The sequence below is a fragment of the Tuber melanosporum genome, assembly GCF_000151645.1.
Source record: "Tuber melanosporum whole genome shotgun sequence assembly, scaffold_48, strain Mel28".
NCBI lineage: Eukaryota > Fungi > Ascomycota > Pezizomycetes > Pezizales > Tuberaceae > Tuber > Tuber melanosporum.
This window is the reverse complement of record NW_003299093.1, coordinates 259,438-277,515: the sequence shown is the minus strand read 5'-3', so window position 1 is coordinate 277,515 and position 18,078 is coordinate 259,438. Positions and strand designations below refer to the sequence as shown.

Genomic DNA, 18,078 nt, shown 5'->3' with positions numbered 1-18,078 from the left:
CACGAAGTACTGTACTCGTAGCCTTCCTTGCACAGTATGATACCCCAAGAACAATAATTTACCTGTCAACAACGGGCAACTGCTTTTCGAATGACTGTTTTGGGATATGTCTCTACAGGCATTGTAAACATTTATCACCATCTGTTTCTCACAGAATTATAGCTATCATACCCGGCTATTTGCTATTCTAACTCCCGAGATGCCAGTCAAGTGTGTCAAAGAGAGCCAAATTAATTGGTAGTTAACCGAAATTGGAACGCTAGTTAACTTGTATTACTAAGCGAAATGAATGAATGTCGTGAGTGCTCCGGTTCGAGGCTTCCTCCACCGTTCTTGGAGGGCATGGGACTTTGCGGGCGCGGCTGTACTAGTGGGGGAATCCGCCGAACTTAAATAGGCTTCCATACCCTAGCTTCCTCCCCGATAAAAGGCTGCCAGAAACCACCCATCACGCTCTCCCCTTTAGTTCCCCATTGTACTTGATCATCTTGCTTATCCAACAATGTCCGTTCCAGCTACCTTCAAGCTGAACACGGGAGCTGAGATCCCTTCCATTGGGCTAGGTAGCTATCTCCCACCACCTTGACCTTTTGTCCAAATAGCTGAGTGGTTATCCCGCTAGGAACCTGGCAATCCGCTCCCGGTGAAGTTCAGGCAGCAGTGTCCCACGCACTTCTAAAGGGTGGCTACAAACACATTGATGCAGCATACTGTTACGGAAACGAGGATGAAGTCGGAGCTGGTCTTGCTGAAGCTTTCAGGGGTGGCGTAAAGAGGGAGGATATTTTTGTCACCACAAAACTATGGTCGACCTATCACTCCCGGGTGGAATTGGGTCTTGACAAGAGCTTGAAGAGTCTCGGTCTAGACTACGTTGACTTGTTCCTCATGCACTGGCCCGTTCCCTTGAATCCTAATGGCAAGCACCTACCCATTCCTTTGGGAGCCTTTGAGGAGACTAACAAAGCGGGGTATACAGGAAATCACGACAAATTCCCGAAGCTGCCAGATGGATCAAGGGATCTACAAACTGATTGGACCTACATTAAGACATACAAGGAAATGGAAAAGTTGTTGTCTACCGGAAAAGTCAAGGTTTGATCCCCCGCCCCCCCTTTTTTTACACGCCCCACGGGAGCTAACGTTTTTTGCAGGCAATTGGAGTTTCAAACTTCTCAGTTCCGTTCCTGAAAAGTCTTCTCTTACAAAACACTGTTGTCCCTGCAGTTAACCAGATCGAGAACCACCCATTCCTCCCACAGCACGACGTTGTCGACTTCTGCAAAGAAAATGGAACTATCATTACTGCATACTCTCCTCTTGGCTCCGCAGGTGGACCTCTACTCAAAGAGGAATCTATTATTAAGATTGCCGAGAAGCACAATGTTGCTGTTAGCACGGTTCTATTGAACTATCATAGTAGTCCAATCATTCATTTTCTTGGCTAGAGCCCTACTGATTGGTGAATGCAGTCAACCGTGGGAATGTAGTTTTGGCGAAGTCGGTCACTCCCAGCAGAATCGAGGAGAACAACGTGCTCTTGAAGCTTGACGACGAGGATATGGAAGCTTTGAACAATATCCACAAGGAGAAAGGAACAAAGAGGTATTTGAGGCCACCCTGTTCAATCAATTGAGTGGCCGAGCTAACTTTAATATTAGATTTGTGATGCCTCCATGGCCGGTCAACTTTGGCTTTCCAGATTGGAAGCAGGACGTTTGAAGGGTAACTTGGGCTGTTAGGTTGTGCATGTCTTTTGGGGTAATTATTGCTGTATTCGTTATTAATCAGTACTGTACTTGCCTTTCTAAGGGCAGTGCCAAAAACTCTCAATATAAACAAACTTTTTCAAGTTCCATCCATTCCACGTATCATATCGTAGCACCGCCAGACCGGTGGGGTTTGAGGCGAAAAAAAAAAACGACCGATGTGACGGCGGGAAATTCTGAAATGAGTAAGAGGTCATGAGTGTATCACCCTCCTCCCACATATGCACGCCGAGGGCCATCGGATGGAAGAGGTATAGTACGAGACTCGTTTGAAGGAGTGACACCGCCGAACTGGGGTTCTAAAGGGAAGGCTGGAATGCCGTACCCGCGTTCTTTCTTTGTGCGGTGGCCTGCCGATCCCTTTAGTCCAGGAGCTAATGACGTGGGGGGCATCTTACCCTTGATAAAAAATTTTAAGTCAACTTTTAGAAGCTCCCCCCCGCCAAGGCGGGGTCGTTCCAGAGCTTGCTACCCTCTTTAATACTTAACCACCCCCCCCCCTCCACCCTCCACCACCACCACCATTATCAAGATCACACAATGCCTCTTCCAATTGCTCTCCTCCTCGGTAAGATCGATCATGCTCGTAAGGAATGGGAATCTCTAGCCGAAGTAGCGGAACTCAAGGTTTGCCTTTTTTTCCTTCCCCTTTCTCTACTTATGTCTTACCTGCCGGGGAGGTTTCTGACTGAGTTCTTGGTTAGGAAATCGCTTCTGGCACGAGGGAGTCCACGATCCAGGATTTTAAAAATGGGAAATACGATGGTGTCGCAGTGATTTACAGAACCCATGATTCTGCTAATGTCAGACCCCCATGAGCTCTATATTGCTACTTAAGCTAATGGGGACAGATCACCGGCCGCTTCGATGAAGATCTTGTCTCCCAACTACCCTCCAGCGTGAAATTCATTTGCCATAACGGTGCCGGATACGATCAGATTGACATTGAGCCCTGTACTGCCCGCGGTATTTCACTCCATCTCCCTTCACCCCCCCTCCCACCTAATTTGCTCGTCCGTACTAACCCCGCTCCAGGCATCCTCGTAGCCCATACCCCGGGAGCCGTCAATAATGCCACAGCCAACGTCGCAATGATGCTTATCCTGCAAGCCCTACGCAAGACTTACATCGCTGAGACCTCGATCCGTAAGGACACTTGGCGTGGTCAATTACCCCTCGGCCACGACCCGGACGGCAAAGTCCTCGGCATCCTCGGCCTGGGCGGGATCGGCGTGGCCCTGTCCACCCGCGCGAAAGCCTTCGGCATGAAGTTGATATACCACAACAGGAAGGAGGCGGCGTACAACCCCGCCGGTGCAGAGTATGTGGCGGACCTTGCGCAGTTCCTAAGCAGATGCGATGTCTTGAGCATTCATCTACCATTGACGGAGAGGACAAGGCATTATCTCGGGAAGAAAGAGCTGTTGGGGTTGAAGAAGGGGGCTGTGCTGGTTAATACTGCGCGTGGGGCAATTATCGACGAAGCGGCGCTGGTGGAGGTGCTCGAGGCGGGTCATCTGTGGAGTGTGGGGTTGGATGTTTACGAGGAGGAGCCGAAAATTCATGGAGGGCTCGTTGGGAGGGAGGATGCGGTGCTCTTCCCCCATATTGGGACTTTTACTGCCGAGACGCAGGCAAGCCACCTCTCACTCTCTAAAACACGCCAGGAACTGACAAGGAGGGGGGGTAGAAAAAAATGGAGGTTTTGGTCATTGACAATGTCTTCTCTGCCTTGACTAAGGGGGAGCTGCTCACGGTCGTTCCGGAACAGAGGGGGAAAGAGGCGCTAATACATGGTAATTTTCAGCCAAAACTTTGAGTGATGGGTGTTATGATAACAAGGTTTTCGTCCGATAGAAAATTGATAAATTCCGTCGGAACAGACATTTCTGGGGTTACAAATTCTACTCGTCCCAGGCAAAAAGTGCCCGGAAAGCGGGGAGGGCATATCTTTGCCCGAGACAAGCAACTACTATACTATAACCCCCTGTTCATCACGGTCAATCACTCGCTTATTGTTAAATGCAACTGTAATTAGTATACACAATATATTACACTCCTCTCATCCAGTGAGCAAGGTCCCTAGTACTCCCTCCCATCTTCTCAAAAATGCATCCATCCAGTCCACCACCGTCAATTCAGAAGGTCAAAGTAGCACCCGCAGTCCCAACGACCGAACTCTTAACACTGCCAGCAGCGACCAGGCTATACTTGTACGGCATGCTATTAAGCGTACCTGCAGAGGCAGCATTCTCCCCGCCACCAAAGTCATTCCCGTTGGCAACAGCGTAGCCAGCATCGGTGGAGTAAAGGGGTTTATTCGAGCCGACGAAGACATTGTTCTCAACGAGTAGCTGGGCACCCTGGCGAGTGTTGATGCCGTCGGAGACGTTCTCGTAATAGTTGTTGAAGATATGACCCGTGCCGAAGCGGAATGAGGGACCACGAGAGTTGAGATTGTGGAAGTAGTTGCCAACGTAGGTGACGGTCAAGTGGCCCTTGTCCTCGGACTCGTTGGTGTCGGAGTGTCCGACGAGCGAGGCCTTCCAGTGATTGTGAAGGTAGTTGTTTGAAAGAGTGATGTAGTCGCATGCGTGCGTGACGTCCAAGAGACCGTCGTAGAAATCCTATCATACACATATCGTAAGCCACCTCCCCATCAACACCGAGAGTAGGGTTAAGGGGAGAAATTTATAGACCTTGTCATGATCCTGATTAGAGCTCAAGTCGACATGATCAATCCAAACATTATTACTCTTCTGAATCCCTATAGCATCCCCCGTGCTCGCGAGCACCTCCTTCACCGCCAAGTTGCGGATGATGACGTTCTTGACGTCCTTGATCAGGAGTCCCACACCCTGAAGCACGGCCTTGCCATCCGCGCCCACGATAGTCTTGTCGGCCGCCACGTCCACCACGTCGTCCCCCGTGATAGTGCCCTGCACGACGATGTTCAATGCCCCGCTCTTGGCCGCCGCGGTCTTGAGCGCGGCGAGCGAGGAAACGGTGGTCGTGGACCCGCCCGCGCCGCCGGTAGTGCCGCCATTGAGGGTTGCGTAGCCGACTGTCGCCGCTTCGGAGAGTGAGGCACGCTTCCGGAGTGTAATGGCAGGGGCCGCGAACGCTGCGGGGAGGAGGGAGAGGAGGAGGGTTGCGGTGAACTTCATTTCTAATTAACGAATTTGGGTTTTGGTTTGTTTGGTCGGTGAAATGGAAGATTAAGAATGAGTGGAGCTTTCCGGAAACTTAAAGAGTGGAAATGGAGGGTTTGGACTCTTGTGAAAAGAATGAAAGGATCTGTAGAAGATCTTGGTGGTGAAAATGAATGGATGAATGGAAGGGAGTGGGGGAAGGAGTGCTGGTGAGGCGGAAGGGAAAAGACAGTGTTGGAGGTGGGTGGGGATGGAGGATTTATACATGTTGATGGTGAGAATTTCTTGCCCAGGCCTTCTAACATAATACATAATACGTACCCTGTCTGTATATCACTAATATTATTATATATAGCGCCAGTATTGTGTACTAGTACAAATATGTAGAGCAGTATCTAGTTTTGATAGTCAGCCCGGGCCAGGACTGCACCGCACACCCTTCCTACCCATCTACCAAAACCAGCGAGATGTCGCCCATTATACAAGGGAAACGTTGCACCATCTCGCTCGCCCATAGCCCTTCCCGTAAAATTGGAACAAAGGTTTGATCAGGAACAGTAATCGAACCAATCCAATTCCTGGGAACCCAACCGGCGAGAAGTAAATCGAGCCCTTGCCCATGCTGCAGGGACAGCCGACATGCCCCGCTGTCATTCGGAGCATCTTAGCGGTGGGGGCGGGTGGGGGCGGGTGGGGGCGAAGCGAGGTGGAAGAAGTAATTGCCGGCACCCTGAAACGTTTGGGGCGGATTGGAGTTCTTGGTGCGCCAGCGCTGGGCTTCGAGTACGGGGGTCAGTGATGGGACGGAAGGGACGGGAGAGGTCTAAACCGCAGTATCAAAGCCCCCTTTTCTCATCATAACCCTCCCTAGCATCACTCCTATGATATCATACCAAATTAATTCCTTTTCTTTTCCCATTTTCTTACTTTTGAAGGGTTATTGAATACCCTTCCTTGACTCCAGAGCCCCCTTGTCGGCCCTGCCAGGACCTCCACCTCCATGCTCGTGTACTTGTACCCGCGCTCGGAGTACCGGTATTGTGTGATATAGATTCTCGTTATCCCCCAATCTCCTTGTTCGGAAACAGAAACCGTTATGAAGGATCAATTATTTTCCTCACATGAGAAATAATTAAGGCAGGTCGAGCATACCGACTGTGTTGGATTTCATCAACTGGTATTCGCCATTGCATTAACCTGTGAAACTAAACCTCTCGTAGCCTGATGCTGGGAATTGACGGAGATTAGAGAGGTCTGTTAACCTGAGCATGCTCAGTCACGAATGGGTGAAAGTATCTAGTAATGCAAGAAGAATTAGCATATATTATACGATGTCTCGAACCGCAGATACCGCACAAGGCAGGTAATTTCAGAGTAACGGTACAGCACAGCAAAACCGGGAATCATCCCAGAGAGAGGAGAATGAGCTCGCCAAACGCCTCTGCGGTTCATCCCACCCTCCATACCTGCATGTAAATAAACCCCTGCCTACTCACGCGATGTCAGATCCAGATTGAAAGTTGGTACCGGTACCCTGTGCTATCCAGCGATCGGACCCCCCCTCGATCTCTATCCGCAACAACTCCTTGATCACGTTATATAATATCCCTGCGCTCCCGGATAACCCTTTCAACATTACCCTAGGGTACTCGAGTATAGTGCTATGATTGCGACTCCCCAACCGCATTGGGAGTGTACTGGCATTTTTATTAAGAAACAAGAAAATGGGTACTTGCAGCCGAAGCCGGGGGAGGACAGTACAGTACGAGGACTCTAGAATCGAAGCTTTAAGAAAGCAGAAAGCTGCGGTGGGCTGTGCTGCTGCCCACTCAGCACAACAGCCCAACGGTAGCGTAAACTACCGCAAACCTCTTGAGTATCTCTATCAGATCAACCCAAGATGGGTCTGGTCCGACAGGTTAACAACTCGCGAATACCGAGGTGGGATGGAACGCTTCCGACCCTTGACCCCATACCACGATATCAGGAGGGCCCTCTCAGGTGTGATTTGTCTGGGGATCCGGGGATGGAGGACGATACTGTGCTTCAACTCCATACATTAGACCACATCATAATATTACCGTATGGTGCTGTAATGTACAAGTACAGTACGTCACCATCCCCTCCACAACTAATCACTCGTTTCACCCCACCTTCAATTCCGACTACCATCTGCACCGCCAAGCGTGCTGCATGCCCAAGCCACCTCGGAGATTAAGTTATCCCATGCCAAGAGGGAAGCCGGTATCCATACTCGATGTGGTATCGTACCGGTACGCAGCTGAACTACAATGCACACATCTTCCACACCTCAGCTATCGAGTCCGAATAATACCACTTATCGCAACGACCAATCGTCCACTCCACCCGCAAGGAGCGCAGCGACAACAGGTTGGGAATTCGCTCGGTGTGTAACTTTTTTATTGCGCTGGTACGACTGGGCGGAACGAAAGGAACCAAAGGGAAAGCGATGCTGAGTGCCGGTTTACCGCGCTCGATACCTATATTTAGCTGCTTCACTTCTGTCCACATACAGTGCACATTCGTATTCACTTTTTGCTCTTTCATAAATTTGCCCTTCCTCTTCCACCCCTCCACCAAATAATCCCCAACGGCGCCTTCCGAACAGACGATTCCGGATAACGGGGCTGGCGCCCGCTTGTGCACTTATGCTCTACGGCCACACCCCCCCCCGGATCTCAATAATCCGGTGCCCCATGTGAATCTCTGCGAGTTCTAAATTTCTTTTACACCAAAACCTGACCTGTTGTCTCAGATCACCCCACTGCACCGGACAGATTCTACGGATTCTGATCGCATGGAATAGCGGGGTGCGGCTGTATTCGAGTACTGGTCCAATACTTATGAGCGGTGGCATACACATATCTGCACCCCGCCCCAGCCTCTAATGCCGGTACTGTACTGTAGACTACTGTACCGTGCACAACTACAAGTATCCGACGAGGGCACCCGAAAATTCGACCCGAATCCGGCACGGGCGACGGCCGGGGTGCTGCACAAATAACTTCCCGTAACAAGTCTTGATCGCCGTGTTCGTGCTGTTTACCTATGCCAGCATGGTACGTACCGTACTGTACTTGTACAGTACAATACTTGCACAGTGCGGTGCGAATACTTGTCCCGGGCAATAATTACCCGGAAACAGGGATTGGCAAAAATAGCTGGACATTGCCAAAAAAGAAAAAGAAAATTAGTGCCTCTCTGAGCGCCCACGCAAATTCCGGATAACTGATTGCCAGAGACGAGCACTCGTGCAGTACTGCATCCTGTTGCTAATATGGGTGCTGTCGGGATAAATGCCCTTGGAAAGTTGATTAATCGTGCAAGTGGTTGTGGTTGGGGTGCAGTATGGTATAAATTTGCGTTATGGTTTTGACTATGGGGTGGTTGGTAGTGGGCGAATCGGAAGGGTGGTGCGGACGGCAATAAGATGCCGGGGGTATAATACTTGTGAGATAATTAAATTTTTGGATAAATTTTCACTAATAGTATAAAAATAATTGAAACCTCCCATTTTGCTCGTGACTTTCTGACGTTTGAGAAGGCGACCTGGTCGGCATGTTCCAGTATATTCACAATGGGCAGGTCATGGCTAGTCGAGCAATACCAAAAGTGAGAAATGTAACCCACCTAGGTCTAAAAGTCTTGCAGAAGTAAACCATCACCTGTCAGAAGCTTTGCTGAATCTTTTGAAAAATATCTACTTACTACAGAAACAATATTGTCCATAATTCTACGAGGAAAAACTTCATTAGCTAAATAATTAAAAATTATGAAGTTTTTATATCAATTTAAAAGGAAATTAGAAAATTGCCTTACAAGTTACAGAGAAAATAGAAGTTCTCTGAAGCAGATCATATTATGTAAATATCATACAAAAGGTAAAGAGATAGTTAAAAGAGCCTAATTGTAATGATCCTACTCTTCAGATATTAGTTCTTCAACAGATAGTGACCTTGTGCTTTGTATCTATTTATAACTAATATCTATATTTGTTAGCTGGAAGCTAACTCTAGTATGTGTTAAGATGACTTGAACTAGAATCTTTGGTTTAGACGGAGATTGTCTAGAAAGACTCAGTAATGTTCTTTTTATTTATAGCTACTAAGAACTCACTTAAGAGGATAATGAGAATAGTGTAATAAAGATTTGTTGGCAGAACAATTTTTATATTACTAAGATCTCTTCTCCATTACTTGATGAGGTCTGTAAAGCTCAGGAGGCACTTTGATATTTATATACTGCATCTGAGTGTTTGCAGACTACTTCTAACTACTATTCAACTAAGTACCTTTTCCACTCCTATATGTAATAGTCTTTATTCTTAACAAGTACAGACTCTGTTTGACTCTGAATTCTTTTCATATCACTTTCTGTACTTCTAATGGTAAAATATTCACCATTAGAGGAGGTGCTTTCATCTTCCAAATGGTGGTCTCTGATTTATAGAGTTGAATAGACATCTTCCGGAAACTTCAGTTTAAATAACTATCATTCTAGTAGCTTCTGTTAGGAGTACTATGATCCGACACCTAGGAACTATCCTAAGTAGGGTAACTCTGCTTGGAATCAGGATCTCTGGTCTCCAACACTGCCCTCCAGCTCCCTTTCAGGGCCTGCATGTTATCATACATATCTATCTTAATTGGGTCCTGTAACTATAATGCTACAGAATTCAAGGTGTAAGAATAACACTGTATATGTCACTACCGTCTGTCCGGCTAGATCCTGTTTGCAGGATATGAGAGAGGACCTTTGTCTAGGTTTAGGAAGTGAAATAGAGTAAACCCGACCACTACCTGAAGAGTTACTAGGCTTTAAAGATAAAACATCTTTGGCATGAGCCATACGTAATGGGACATTTTTGCATAAATATATGATATTGAATATTAAAAGATCTCTACAAAAAATAGACATATTCTCATCCCCCTTATGACGATTTGAAGAGTTTAGAACTCTTAGAAGGTATCACAGAAGAGGTTAATAGACTTCTCGGAGTGTTATAACTAGGTCAGAGAATGCGTGGTAGTTGTGGGAATTATGTTAGGTGGAGACAACATGTATAAACTCAGAGTTGTCTAGGTCAATCAAGATTCATTTCTGTAGATGAAGATTGAGTAGGAAGACTTGAACTATACTCATTTCGTTTATGACCACTAAGTGTAATAGTAAAGAGAGTAATATAGAATAGAATTGTAAGAACAATATTATATTGTTAAGGTTTCTTCTCCGTTTCTTGACGATATCTAAAAGTATGGGAGGTACTTCAATATTTATATTCTACATCTGAGTGTTCACGGACTACATTTATATGTTATTGTAATGATCCCTCCTCGGATAGTTAGTTCTTGGCAACAGGAAACGATACATCTCTTTTTCTTCTCCTTCGTTCTTTGTCTTACGATAGTACTAGGCCTCTGCCTACGTTACCGATAGTACAAGACCTTTGTCTTCTATCAGAACTGCCTATCGTAAGTTTTCTCTAACTCTTCTGTGTGAAGAGCTCTCCTTGGCATAATGATATCATTGCAATAATGATAAAGATTGAAAAAGTATTTTAGATTCATTAAAGTAATAAGTAGGAAAAGTACTTAGAATTCAATCTAATTTTATTTAAACTCGTACCACCAATACTGGCATACGACGAGCCCCGTGGCTGAGCCCCCAGGTTGTCGCATCCCGGATACCACTAACCACAAACTAACTAAACCTCCAACCCTGTACCTCAAACATGTCTGCGCCATGCCCTAATACGAACACTAAATACAGAGCCATCATTGGTCAAGAAAATCCTCCTCAGCCCAGCCTACCCACCAGCTAAGTTACCTGTACAAAATACAAAAATTCTACTACCGCCACCTGAATGTGACCCCGCAAATACCTCCTCCACAATAGAAACCCACCCAAGCGCCCCCACTCAATGATCCCGGGACACCCCGCCGACCGCCCCGGCACCTGTCCCCATACCCAAACAAAAGAAATACCCAAAAACCCAACCGCGTAGACCTGAGGGAAAGCCGACTTACAGGACGTAGGCTCCCTAGCCAAGGGGGTACGAACCGTCGTAGAGAATCTGGGGTGCACCACAGCGGCAGTGCAGTCCAAAAACCTTGACGGAAGCAGCCAGAACGAGACAGTCTCCAAGCAGCCAGCACTTGATCGAACAAACCCAAGTATTCAACTCATCCTCCAACTGCCCAGCCCGCTCCGCAGGCGGCAAACCCGCCGCGGACTCCGTAGTAGCTGGTTTGCGGTAGTGAACCGGCGAAGGCAATGACCCTTCCGAGTCGGGAACAAGTAGCACAGGTGAGGTCTGGTCTTGCTTGACCCGGCGCTTCTTTTTTTTCTTCCTCCTCCCACCCCCAGGTGCACGTCTAGTAATAGGAGTGAATGGGCCACCCTCATCACCACCCACCGCCACAGGAGGGACGCTACCAGAGGTGTTATCCCGACCAGCTACAGAGGACTCAGGCACCTTCCCCCCTGAAAGGGGTGATACCACTGTAGCTGGTGTCACCACACCAGGACCCACCCCGCCCACACCAGGAGTAAGGGTCTCCTCCAAACCTGACAAATCAGGAACAGGACCACCCACACCACCATCCACAACCACAGCTGCAGGGGGGGCAGGGATAACTGCCGGTACAACATTCTTCCTAGGGAGCTCCTCTGCTTGATCCTGAGAATCCTCAGGGTCTAGCCCACCCCCCCCAACCGAGACCACCATAGTAACCAAAGCGACTGAGGGGACAGGCAAAGAGGGGATAACCGTAGGAGCTTCAGCCACCAAAATCGTGACCAAACCATGAACAGTATCGCGTTCAGAGGCCAGGGCAGCTGACAAGGTAGATATCTCTTTCTCAGCGTGATGAAATCATTGAGAAAGGATGGAGATGTGATGCTGAAGGCGAGAGACTTCGGCCTCCAGGGCGAAGTTCTTTTCGATGGCACAAGACAGAACCACTGACGAACGTAACGTGGACGTGGCGGAAGGGACAGAGGCTCGCTTAGCCATTGCGACTGTGAGGAGGCGACGTAAACGAACAAACGTAAAGATAGGTAATCGGAAGAAAGAACTTCCAGCAATCGTAAGGGAGGGACTAACAACGATGCCCCCGAAAGTTGATCGAAGTTAAAGACTTGAAGCCTATCGTGAGATAGAAATCAAGGGCTCTGATTGGATCGAGACCGAACCTTCACGTTCCAACACGGGGTGAAAGAAGGAGGAAAAGTACTTAGAACAAAGCATGAAGAACCTATCCTCCTTGGCCGCATCAGCCTCCTTATATAGTGTTCTTCCCGCCTGTAGTCATGTGACCCAAAATAGTCACATTGTGTGAAACCAAATCATAACAAACTAGTCATATAACCAAAGTGGTTACATGCTCAAAACCCATGACCTCATAGTGAGGTCATGTGCAAAAACTCATAAACCAATCATAATACAATAAACAAGTCATATGACTCGACTGAGTCATATGTGTGAAACCCATGAACTCATAACGAGGTCATGTGCGAAATATAAATCATATGTGTAAGGCATACCCACAAGGCACACTCGTAAGACATACCCATCAGGCACATATCCTATGACTCATATTTGAGTCCTGTGTGAAAGCATCACAAATCCCACATATAACAAATCATATGACTCGAATGAGTCATATGTGTGAAACAATAACCTACCTGTGACTCATAACCATGTGTCACGTGAAAACCTTTTCCTCGCCAAGCCACATTCATGACAGTTATATAAACTTTATACTACTCTAGTTATAACTTGTAACGTTGGGTATTATCCAAAGGTGTGAATACTTGGAGATCCCGAAATTCAACACACCCTATTCAGTAATTATGGTATTAACAACTAGGAGCTATGCCATTTCAAATAGTAATTATCCGATCATCAGAGTCATTAGACTTATGGTATTAGGCAGAGACAATCTGATAGACTTCAGAGTTGTTTAGGCCAACCAAGATTTGTTTCTGGTGACGAAGATTGTCTAGAAAAACTCAGTTTTACTCATTTTGTTTGTGACTACTAAGAGTAAAGTAATGTAGATAAAGTAGAATAGAATTGTGTAGATAATATTTTATTGTTAAGATCTCTTCTCCATTGCTTGATAATGTCTAAAAGCTCGGGAGGCACTTTAATATTTATATTCCGCATCTGTGAGTTTGTGGACTACATTTATCTATTATACAACTATGTATCTCTCTGATTATAACTCGCAACATGAGGTATTCTTCAAAGATGCGAATATGTGGAGACTTTGAAAATCGCCACACCCTCTTCGGTAATTATGATATTGCTAACTAGGAACCATGCTATTTCCAATAGTAATTATCCCATTATCAGAGTCGTTAGACTTATAGCCTAGTTCTCAAGTTTAACTGAGTTGGCACTAATTGTCTCCGTCATTGATGAAATGATCAGTTTCATCTGCAGGTTGTATCTGTGAAGATAGTCGTAATTGCAATCTTCCTAGGTCGCCTGACTTCAAACCTCCATAACTCTATATCTAACTGATAGATATTGTTTGGATAACTTCTTACTAATTCGCAGGAAGCTATTTTACCGGATTAACAGATAATTCCATAGTCAGCAACACTTGGTTTCTCTGAGTAACAGGGTTTCAACTGCTATTCTAGTATTAGGAATCATTCTCACAACTACAGCGCATTCTTGGACCCAGTTGTAACACTCCATAAAGTCCATTAGCTTCTGTGATATTATACTCACAGGATACAACTGAGATTCATATGTATGATAATATATGGGCCCTGTAAGGGGGTCGGAAAAGGGTGTTAGAGACCAGAGATTCCAATTCCAAGCGGGGTTACCCTTCTTAGAGTAGTTCTTAGATATCGAATCATTGTATTCCTAATATATAGTCTAGTTCTTAAGTTGAACTGAGTTGACCCTAATTGTCTCCCTGATTGATGAAATAATCAGTTTCATCTGTGGGTTGTATTTGTAGAGGTAGCCATAATTTCAACCATCTTGAGTTACCTAACTTTTAACCACTATAACTCCTGATTCCACCAATAGATATCCTATGGATAACTTCCAACTAATTTGCGAGAAGCCATTCTACTGGGTTGGTAGATAATCTCTTGGTCGACAACTCTGTGAAATCGTGTATGCAATATTCTTATGTTACCAGCATCAAAACTCAATATTTCCTGATTTATGTAACTGGTATGGGTACTCGGTTATTGGTTTTGTTTTATGTTTTGTTTTAAGTATCGCTTTGATACTTGGTTTGTTTTAAGTATCGTTTTGATACTTGGTTTTGTTTTATGTTTTGTTTTAAGTATCGCTTTGATACTTAAGGAGTTTTACCAAAGAGTATCAATTGATACCTTTGATTAGTTTCGTTCATGCTAGACATGAACAGATTTGTGTATTTAAAGACCGCCTGTTTCTACGATAGAAAAGGCAGACTTCGACAGACAGTATTTCAATATATTTGGTTGAACGGTTACTTCTTTGTTTCTCAGTACACCCTTGAAGCCTCCTTTAGTTCTCAGCTCTCGCCTCCTCTCTGGAAGAGCAGGCCACCTGCCAACTATCGTATTCTTTACCGTTAACGTGATTAGCACCTTGCGAACATGTTACATTTTTTTAATCTCAGCAAGTGGTTAAGAACCTGTCCCCAGATTTAGGCCTGATCAACCTATCGATATCCACCTCAGAACGCTAGCAGAGAGAAGCGGCAGAATCACAGCACATTTGGCTTCATCTCAAACCCAAGATAGAGTCTTTGACGACCAGGAGTGGGAAGCAAATCCCACGGCAAGACCTTACAAGAAAGAATCAACCCCGGCGCTCTGTTAAAGAGCTGGGCGATCCTGCAAACACGGAAGATACACAACCTCCAGGAGAATTCCCTGCTACTCCAGCAAAGAAGCCTTTCTTTGAACCTCCAAACGACCCCGAATCCAGTAGCGAATCTGATATGGCTAGCACAGGAGGAGGGCCTTCTGGAGGAGGGAAATCTCAGGCAAGGCCTGAAGAAGAGGAGGTGTCCACAGCATTTGAACCCCCTAAATTTAAACTCCACCTCTCAGCGAAGTTCACAGGAGAAGGAAAAGACCTCAAACCTGAAGCCTTTGACCGATGGGCAACAGAACTCTCATACTTCCTACTCTTACAAGGAAAAGATGTGGAAGACCCTACAACCGGACTTATCATTGGATCATTTTACGAAGGAAAGGCAACCGACGCATACCACCAATGTTATAAGGATTTCGGCGGAAACGTAAGATTAAGAGGAACCACAGTTCTCGATTACCTGAAAGGACGATTCCAATCCTCTATAACAAACGACCTCCTATACAACAAATTCAACCAGCTCTAGCAAGTTAACGGAACGCATGTCAAGCGAATCACTGATGTGACTACGGACCTAATGATGTATAAGGACCGGATGGTGAGAGGAAGTATCTCTAAATACATCCTGAAGCGACGATTCTACGACACTATACACCCTACCCTCTGGCGAGAAGTAGAACCACGCGAGGAAGACGGCGATGATATTGCAGTAATAATTGCAAGAGCAGAACGAAAGGACGCCATTCTCCATGAGACCAAGGCCTACAAAACACAGACATCCTCTAGTAAGAACAGCCAGCCATGACACAAAGCCTCCAGCAACTCTGAAGATGATACCCCACGGGTTTTCAAGAAGAAAACAAAATCCTCCAAAGAATCGAGACGGCAAAAAGGAGAATGTTTTGAATGTGGAAAAACAGGACACATGGCAAAGAACTGTCCTACGAAGAAAAGGAAAGGAAAGGCAATTAAGCAAGAGGTATCGGCCAACAATGTGGAAAGTGATAATACCCAATCCAGCAAATATGAAGAGATCCATATTGGATATATCGATGTGGAATACAACAGTGTTCGACCTCCAGCTACATTCAAAGCACACACCGCCCTGGAAGGTACTATCCTGATCAATGGCAAAAGGGCTCGAGTCCTATTCGACACTGGCGCAATCGGAAGAGATATAATCAGTAATGCCTTTGTCTCTGTCTATGGACTCCCCACTCGAGACCTTAACCAACCCATACCAGTCAATATGGCGGTTAAGGGATCACGATCCACAAGCCATAAAACCTGTAGTGCAACTATTCGACTTGGTTCAGCCATCCTGCCCATCCAGGAAATGCTGGTTGGAAATTTAGCCAAATACGATGCCCTAATAGGCATGCCATTCCTGAATCGCCACAAAGCTATAATCAGGTGTGGGGAATCAACTATCGATTTCCCAGAGCAGAAGGTCAGAGTCTGATGCAAGCCAACAAGCGGAGAGTACCGAGCCGCAGTCTGTGAAGCAACTGCACTACGACTATTGGATGAGTACTCTGATGTTTTCCCTGATCAAATACCTGAAGAACTTCCGCCTATGAGAGAGGTGAATCACCACATCCGCCTCTGAGACACCTCTAATCTCAAGGACCAACCCACCTACTCTATTCCTGACGCATACAAAAGTCCACTTTGTGATTGGATCAACTAACAACAAAGAAGAGGAGTCATCTACCGGGCAGAAGCCCCAGGTGCCGCTCCTATGTTTGTTCAACCCAAAGCAGATGGCAAAAGAATCCGCCCCTTGGTTGACCTTAAGCTACGGAACGAAAACACAGTTATAGACACCCGCTATCCCAAACCAAACCCAGATTCTAAATGCAGTTGGACGGGCAAGATTCCGAAGTAAGATTGACCTAAGTGACGTCTACTTCCAAACAAGATTAGACCCAGAAAGCGAACGCTACAACAGTTTCAAAACACCCTTCGGAAGTTTCATTAGCCGAGTTATGTTACAAGGTGATATGAATGCGCCCGCCACCTTTATGCGAATTATGGAAAACCTCCTAAGCAAATACCTCCACCATTTTGTTTGGGTCTACATTGATGATATTCTCATCTTCTCGAACACCGAAATAGAATATGCCTACCATCTAGGATTAGTTTGTACCAAACTAAGGGAAGCTAAATTCTACGCTAGCAGAAATAAATCAATTCTGTTTGCCGATAAACTCGATATCCTAGGACATGTTATTGATGATGAAGGAATACACGCAGCCTCTGGAAAAATAGCCTGTATAATGGAATGGTCGACACCCCAGAATCAAAAAGAACTCATGCGATTCCTAGGACTAGTCAACTATATTTCCCAGTTCCTCCCACACCACGCCACTGTGACAGCACCGCTTACAGACCTTACCGGCAATGCAGAATTTGTCTGGACCCACACTCATGACCAAGCCTTTACCAACATCAAGGAATTGATTAAAAACGCCAACGTTATTCAACCTATCGACTATAGTAAACCAGAACCGATATGGCTGATTACGGATGCATTGGATGTTGGAGTTGGAGCATGGGTTCGGCAAGGGGCTTCCCATGAAACGGCAAGACCGGCAGCATTACACAGCAGGAAGTTCACTAACTCACAAATGAACTATGGAACAACAGACAAGGAAGCCCTTGCTGTGATTGATGCTGTCGCCACTTTCAATCACATCCTGATGGGCAATACCTTCACTATTGTTACCAACCACCAACCCCTCACCAATCTTAAAACAGAAAAGATACCTGGAAGGAGAAGAACAAGATGGATAGGTGAAATCAGCAAATACGATGCAAAAATCATCTATACCCCTGGAAGAACGAACTATTTAGCTGATGCTCTCTCCCGCCTATATGAGAACCAAGATCTCGCAGATCCTCCTCTTGTTCATGACCACACAAGACAAAGCGAGGACAGCCCGGACGACACCTCCTATGAACAAGAACCATCGATGGCTACTGCCAGCTCTGCCGCTCCCTCCAATCCTTTCTCTTGCACCATGTACAGTGCTGCTGGAACAGAACGAGGAAAAGACGTTGATGAAGAATGGAAAGACAATTGCACGCTCCGCAGCACACCTCCTCACGAACTTGAACAAAGCAGACTCCACTGGTCCCACTGTTATCATGACACCTGCCCCTTTCACCAGACTGAGATCAAGTGCGGCAACAGATACCAGCGACCATACTATATGCCTGCTGACAATTCCAAAGACACCAGCTTCGACACCGCAGAAGGAGAAGAAGAGATGATCGATGAAAATGAGTCAACCCA

The 18,078-nt window shown here is 46.2% G+C and overlaps 3 protein-coding genes; 2 read left to right on the top strand and 1 right to left on the bottom strand.

The window, feature by feature from the left end:
• The first annotated feature begins 344 nt into the window (after positions 1-344).
• On the top strand, positions 345-1,856 carry GSTUM_00008536001 (uncharacterized protein). XM_002840109.2 has 6 exons: positions 345-563; positions 623-900; positions 1,003-1,095; positions 1,155-1,419; positions 1,473-1,605; positions 1,662-1,856. Exons 1-6 carry the CDS (start codon positions 503-505, stop codon positions 1,720-1,722), a joined length of 891 nt encoding a protein of 296 aa, XP_002840155.1. The 5' UTR covers positions 345-502; the 3' UTR covers positions 1,723-1,856.
• Positions 1,857-2,116: 260 nt separating this feature from the next.
• On the top strand, positions 2,117-3,834 carry GSTUM_00008535001 (uncharacterized protein). XM_002840108.2 has 5 exons: positions 2,117-2,396; positions 2,474-2,572; positions 2,621-2,735; positions 2,805-3,565; positions 3,627-3,834. The coding sequence occupies exons 1-4, from the start codon at positions 2,310-2,312 to the stop codon at positions 3,503-3,505; spliced, it is 1,002 nt and encodes a 333-aa protein (XP_002840154.1). The 5' UTR covers positions 2,117-2,309; the 3' UTR covers positions 3,506-3,565; positions 3,627-3,834.
• Positions 3,835-3,907: 73 nt separating this feature from the next.
• GSTUM_00008534001 (uncharacterized protein) lies at positions 3,908-4,936 on the bottom strand (the record flags this gene model as incomplete). Its single annotated transcript, XM_002840107.1, has 2 exons — positions 3,908-4,396; positions 4,469-4,936. 2 exons carry the CDS (start codon positions 4,934-4,936, stop codon positions 3,908-3,910), a joined length of 957 nt encoding a protein of 318 aa, XP_002840153.1.
• Between the last annotated feature and the right edge of the window lie 13,142 nt (positions 4,937-18,078).

Excerpts from the sequence above, each read along its gene's own strand:
- GSTUM_00008536001 (XM_002840109.2), top strand. The coding sequence starts at position 503 with ATGTCCGTTCCAGCTACCTTCAAGCTGAACACGGGAGCTGAGATCCCT. Across the intron at positions 564-622 it reads GATCCCTTCCATTGGGCTAG|GAACCTGGCAATCCGCTCCC; the intron begins GTAGCTATCTCC and ends TTATCCCGCTAG. Across the intron at positions 1,096-1,154 it reads TGTCTACCGGAAAAGTCAAG|GCAATTGGAGTTTCAAACTT; the intron begins GTTTGATCCCCC and ends CGTTTTTTGCAG.
- GSTUM_00008535001 (XM_002840108.2), top strand. The coding sequence starts at position 2,310 with ATGCCTCTTCCAATTGCTCTCCTCCTCGGTAAGATCGATCATGCTCGT. Across the intron at positions 2,397-2,473 it reads CCGAAGTAGCGGAACTCAAG|GAAATCGCTTCTGGCACGAG; the intron begins GTTTGCCTTTTT and ends GTTCTTGGTTAG. Across the intron at positions 2,736-2,804 it reads TGAGCCCTGTACTGCCCGCG|GCATCCTCGTAGCCCATACC; the intron begins GTATTTCACTCC and ends ACCCCGCTCCAG.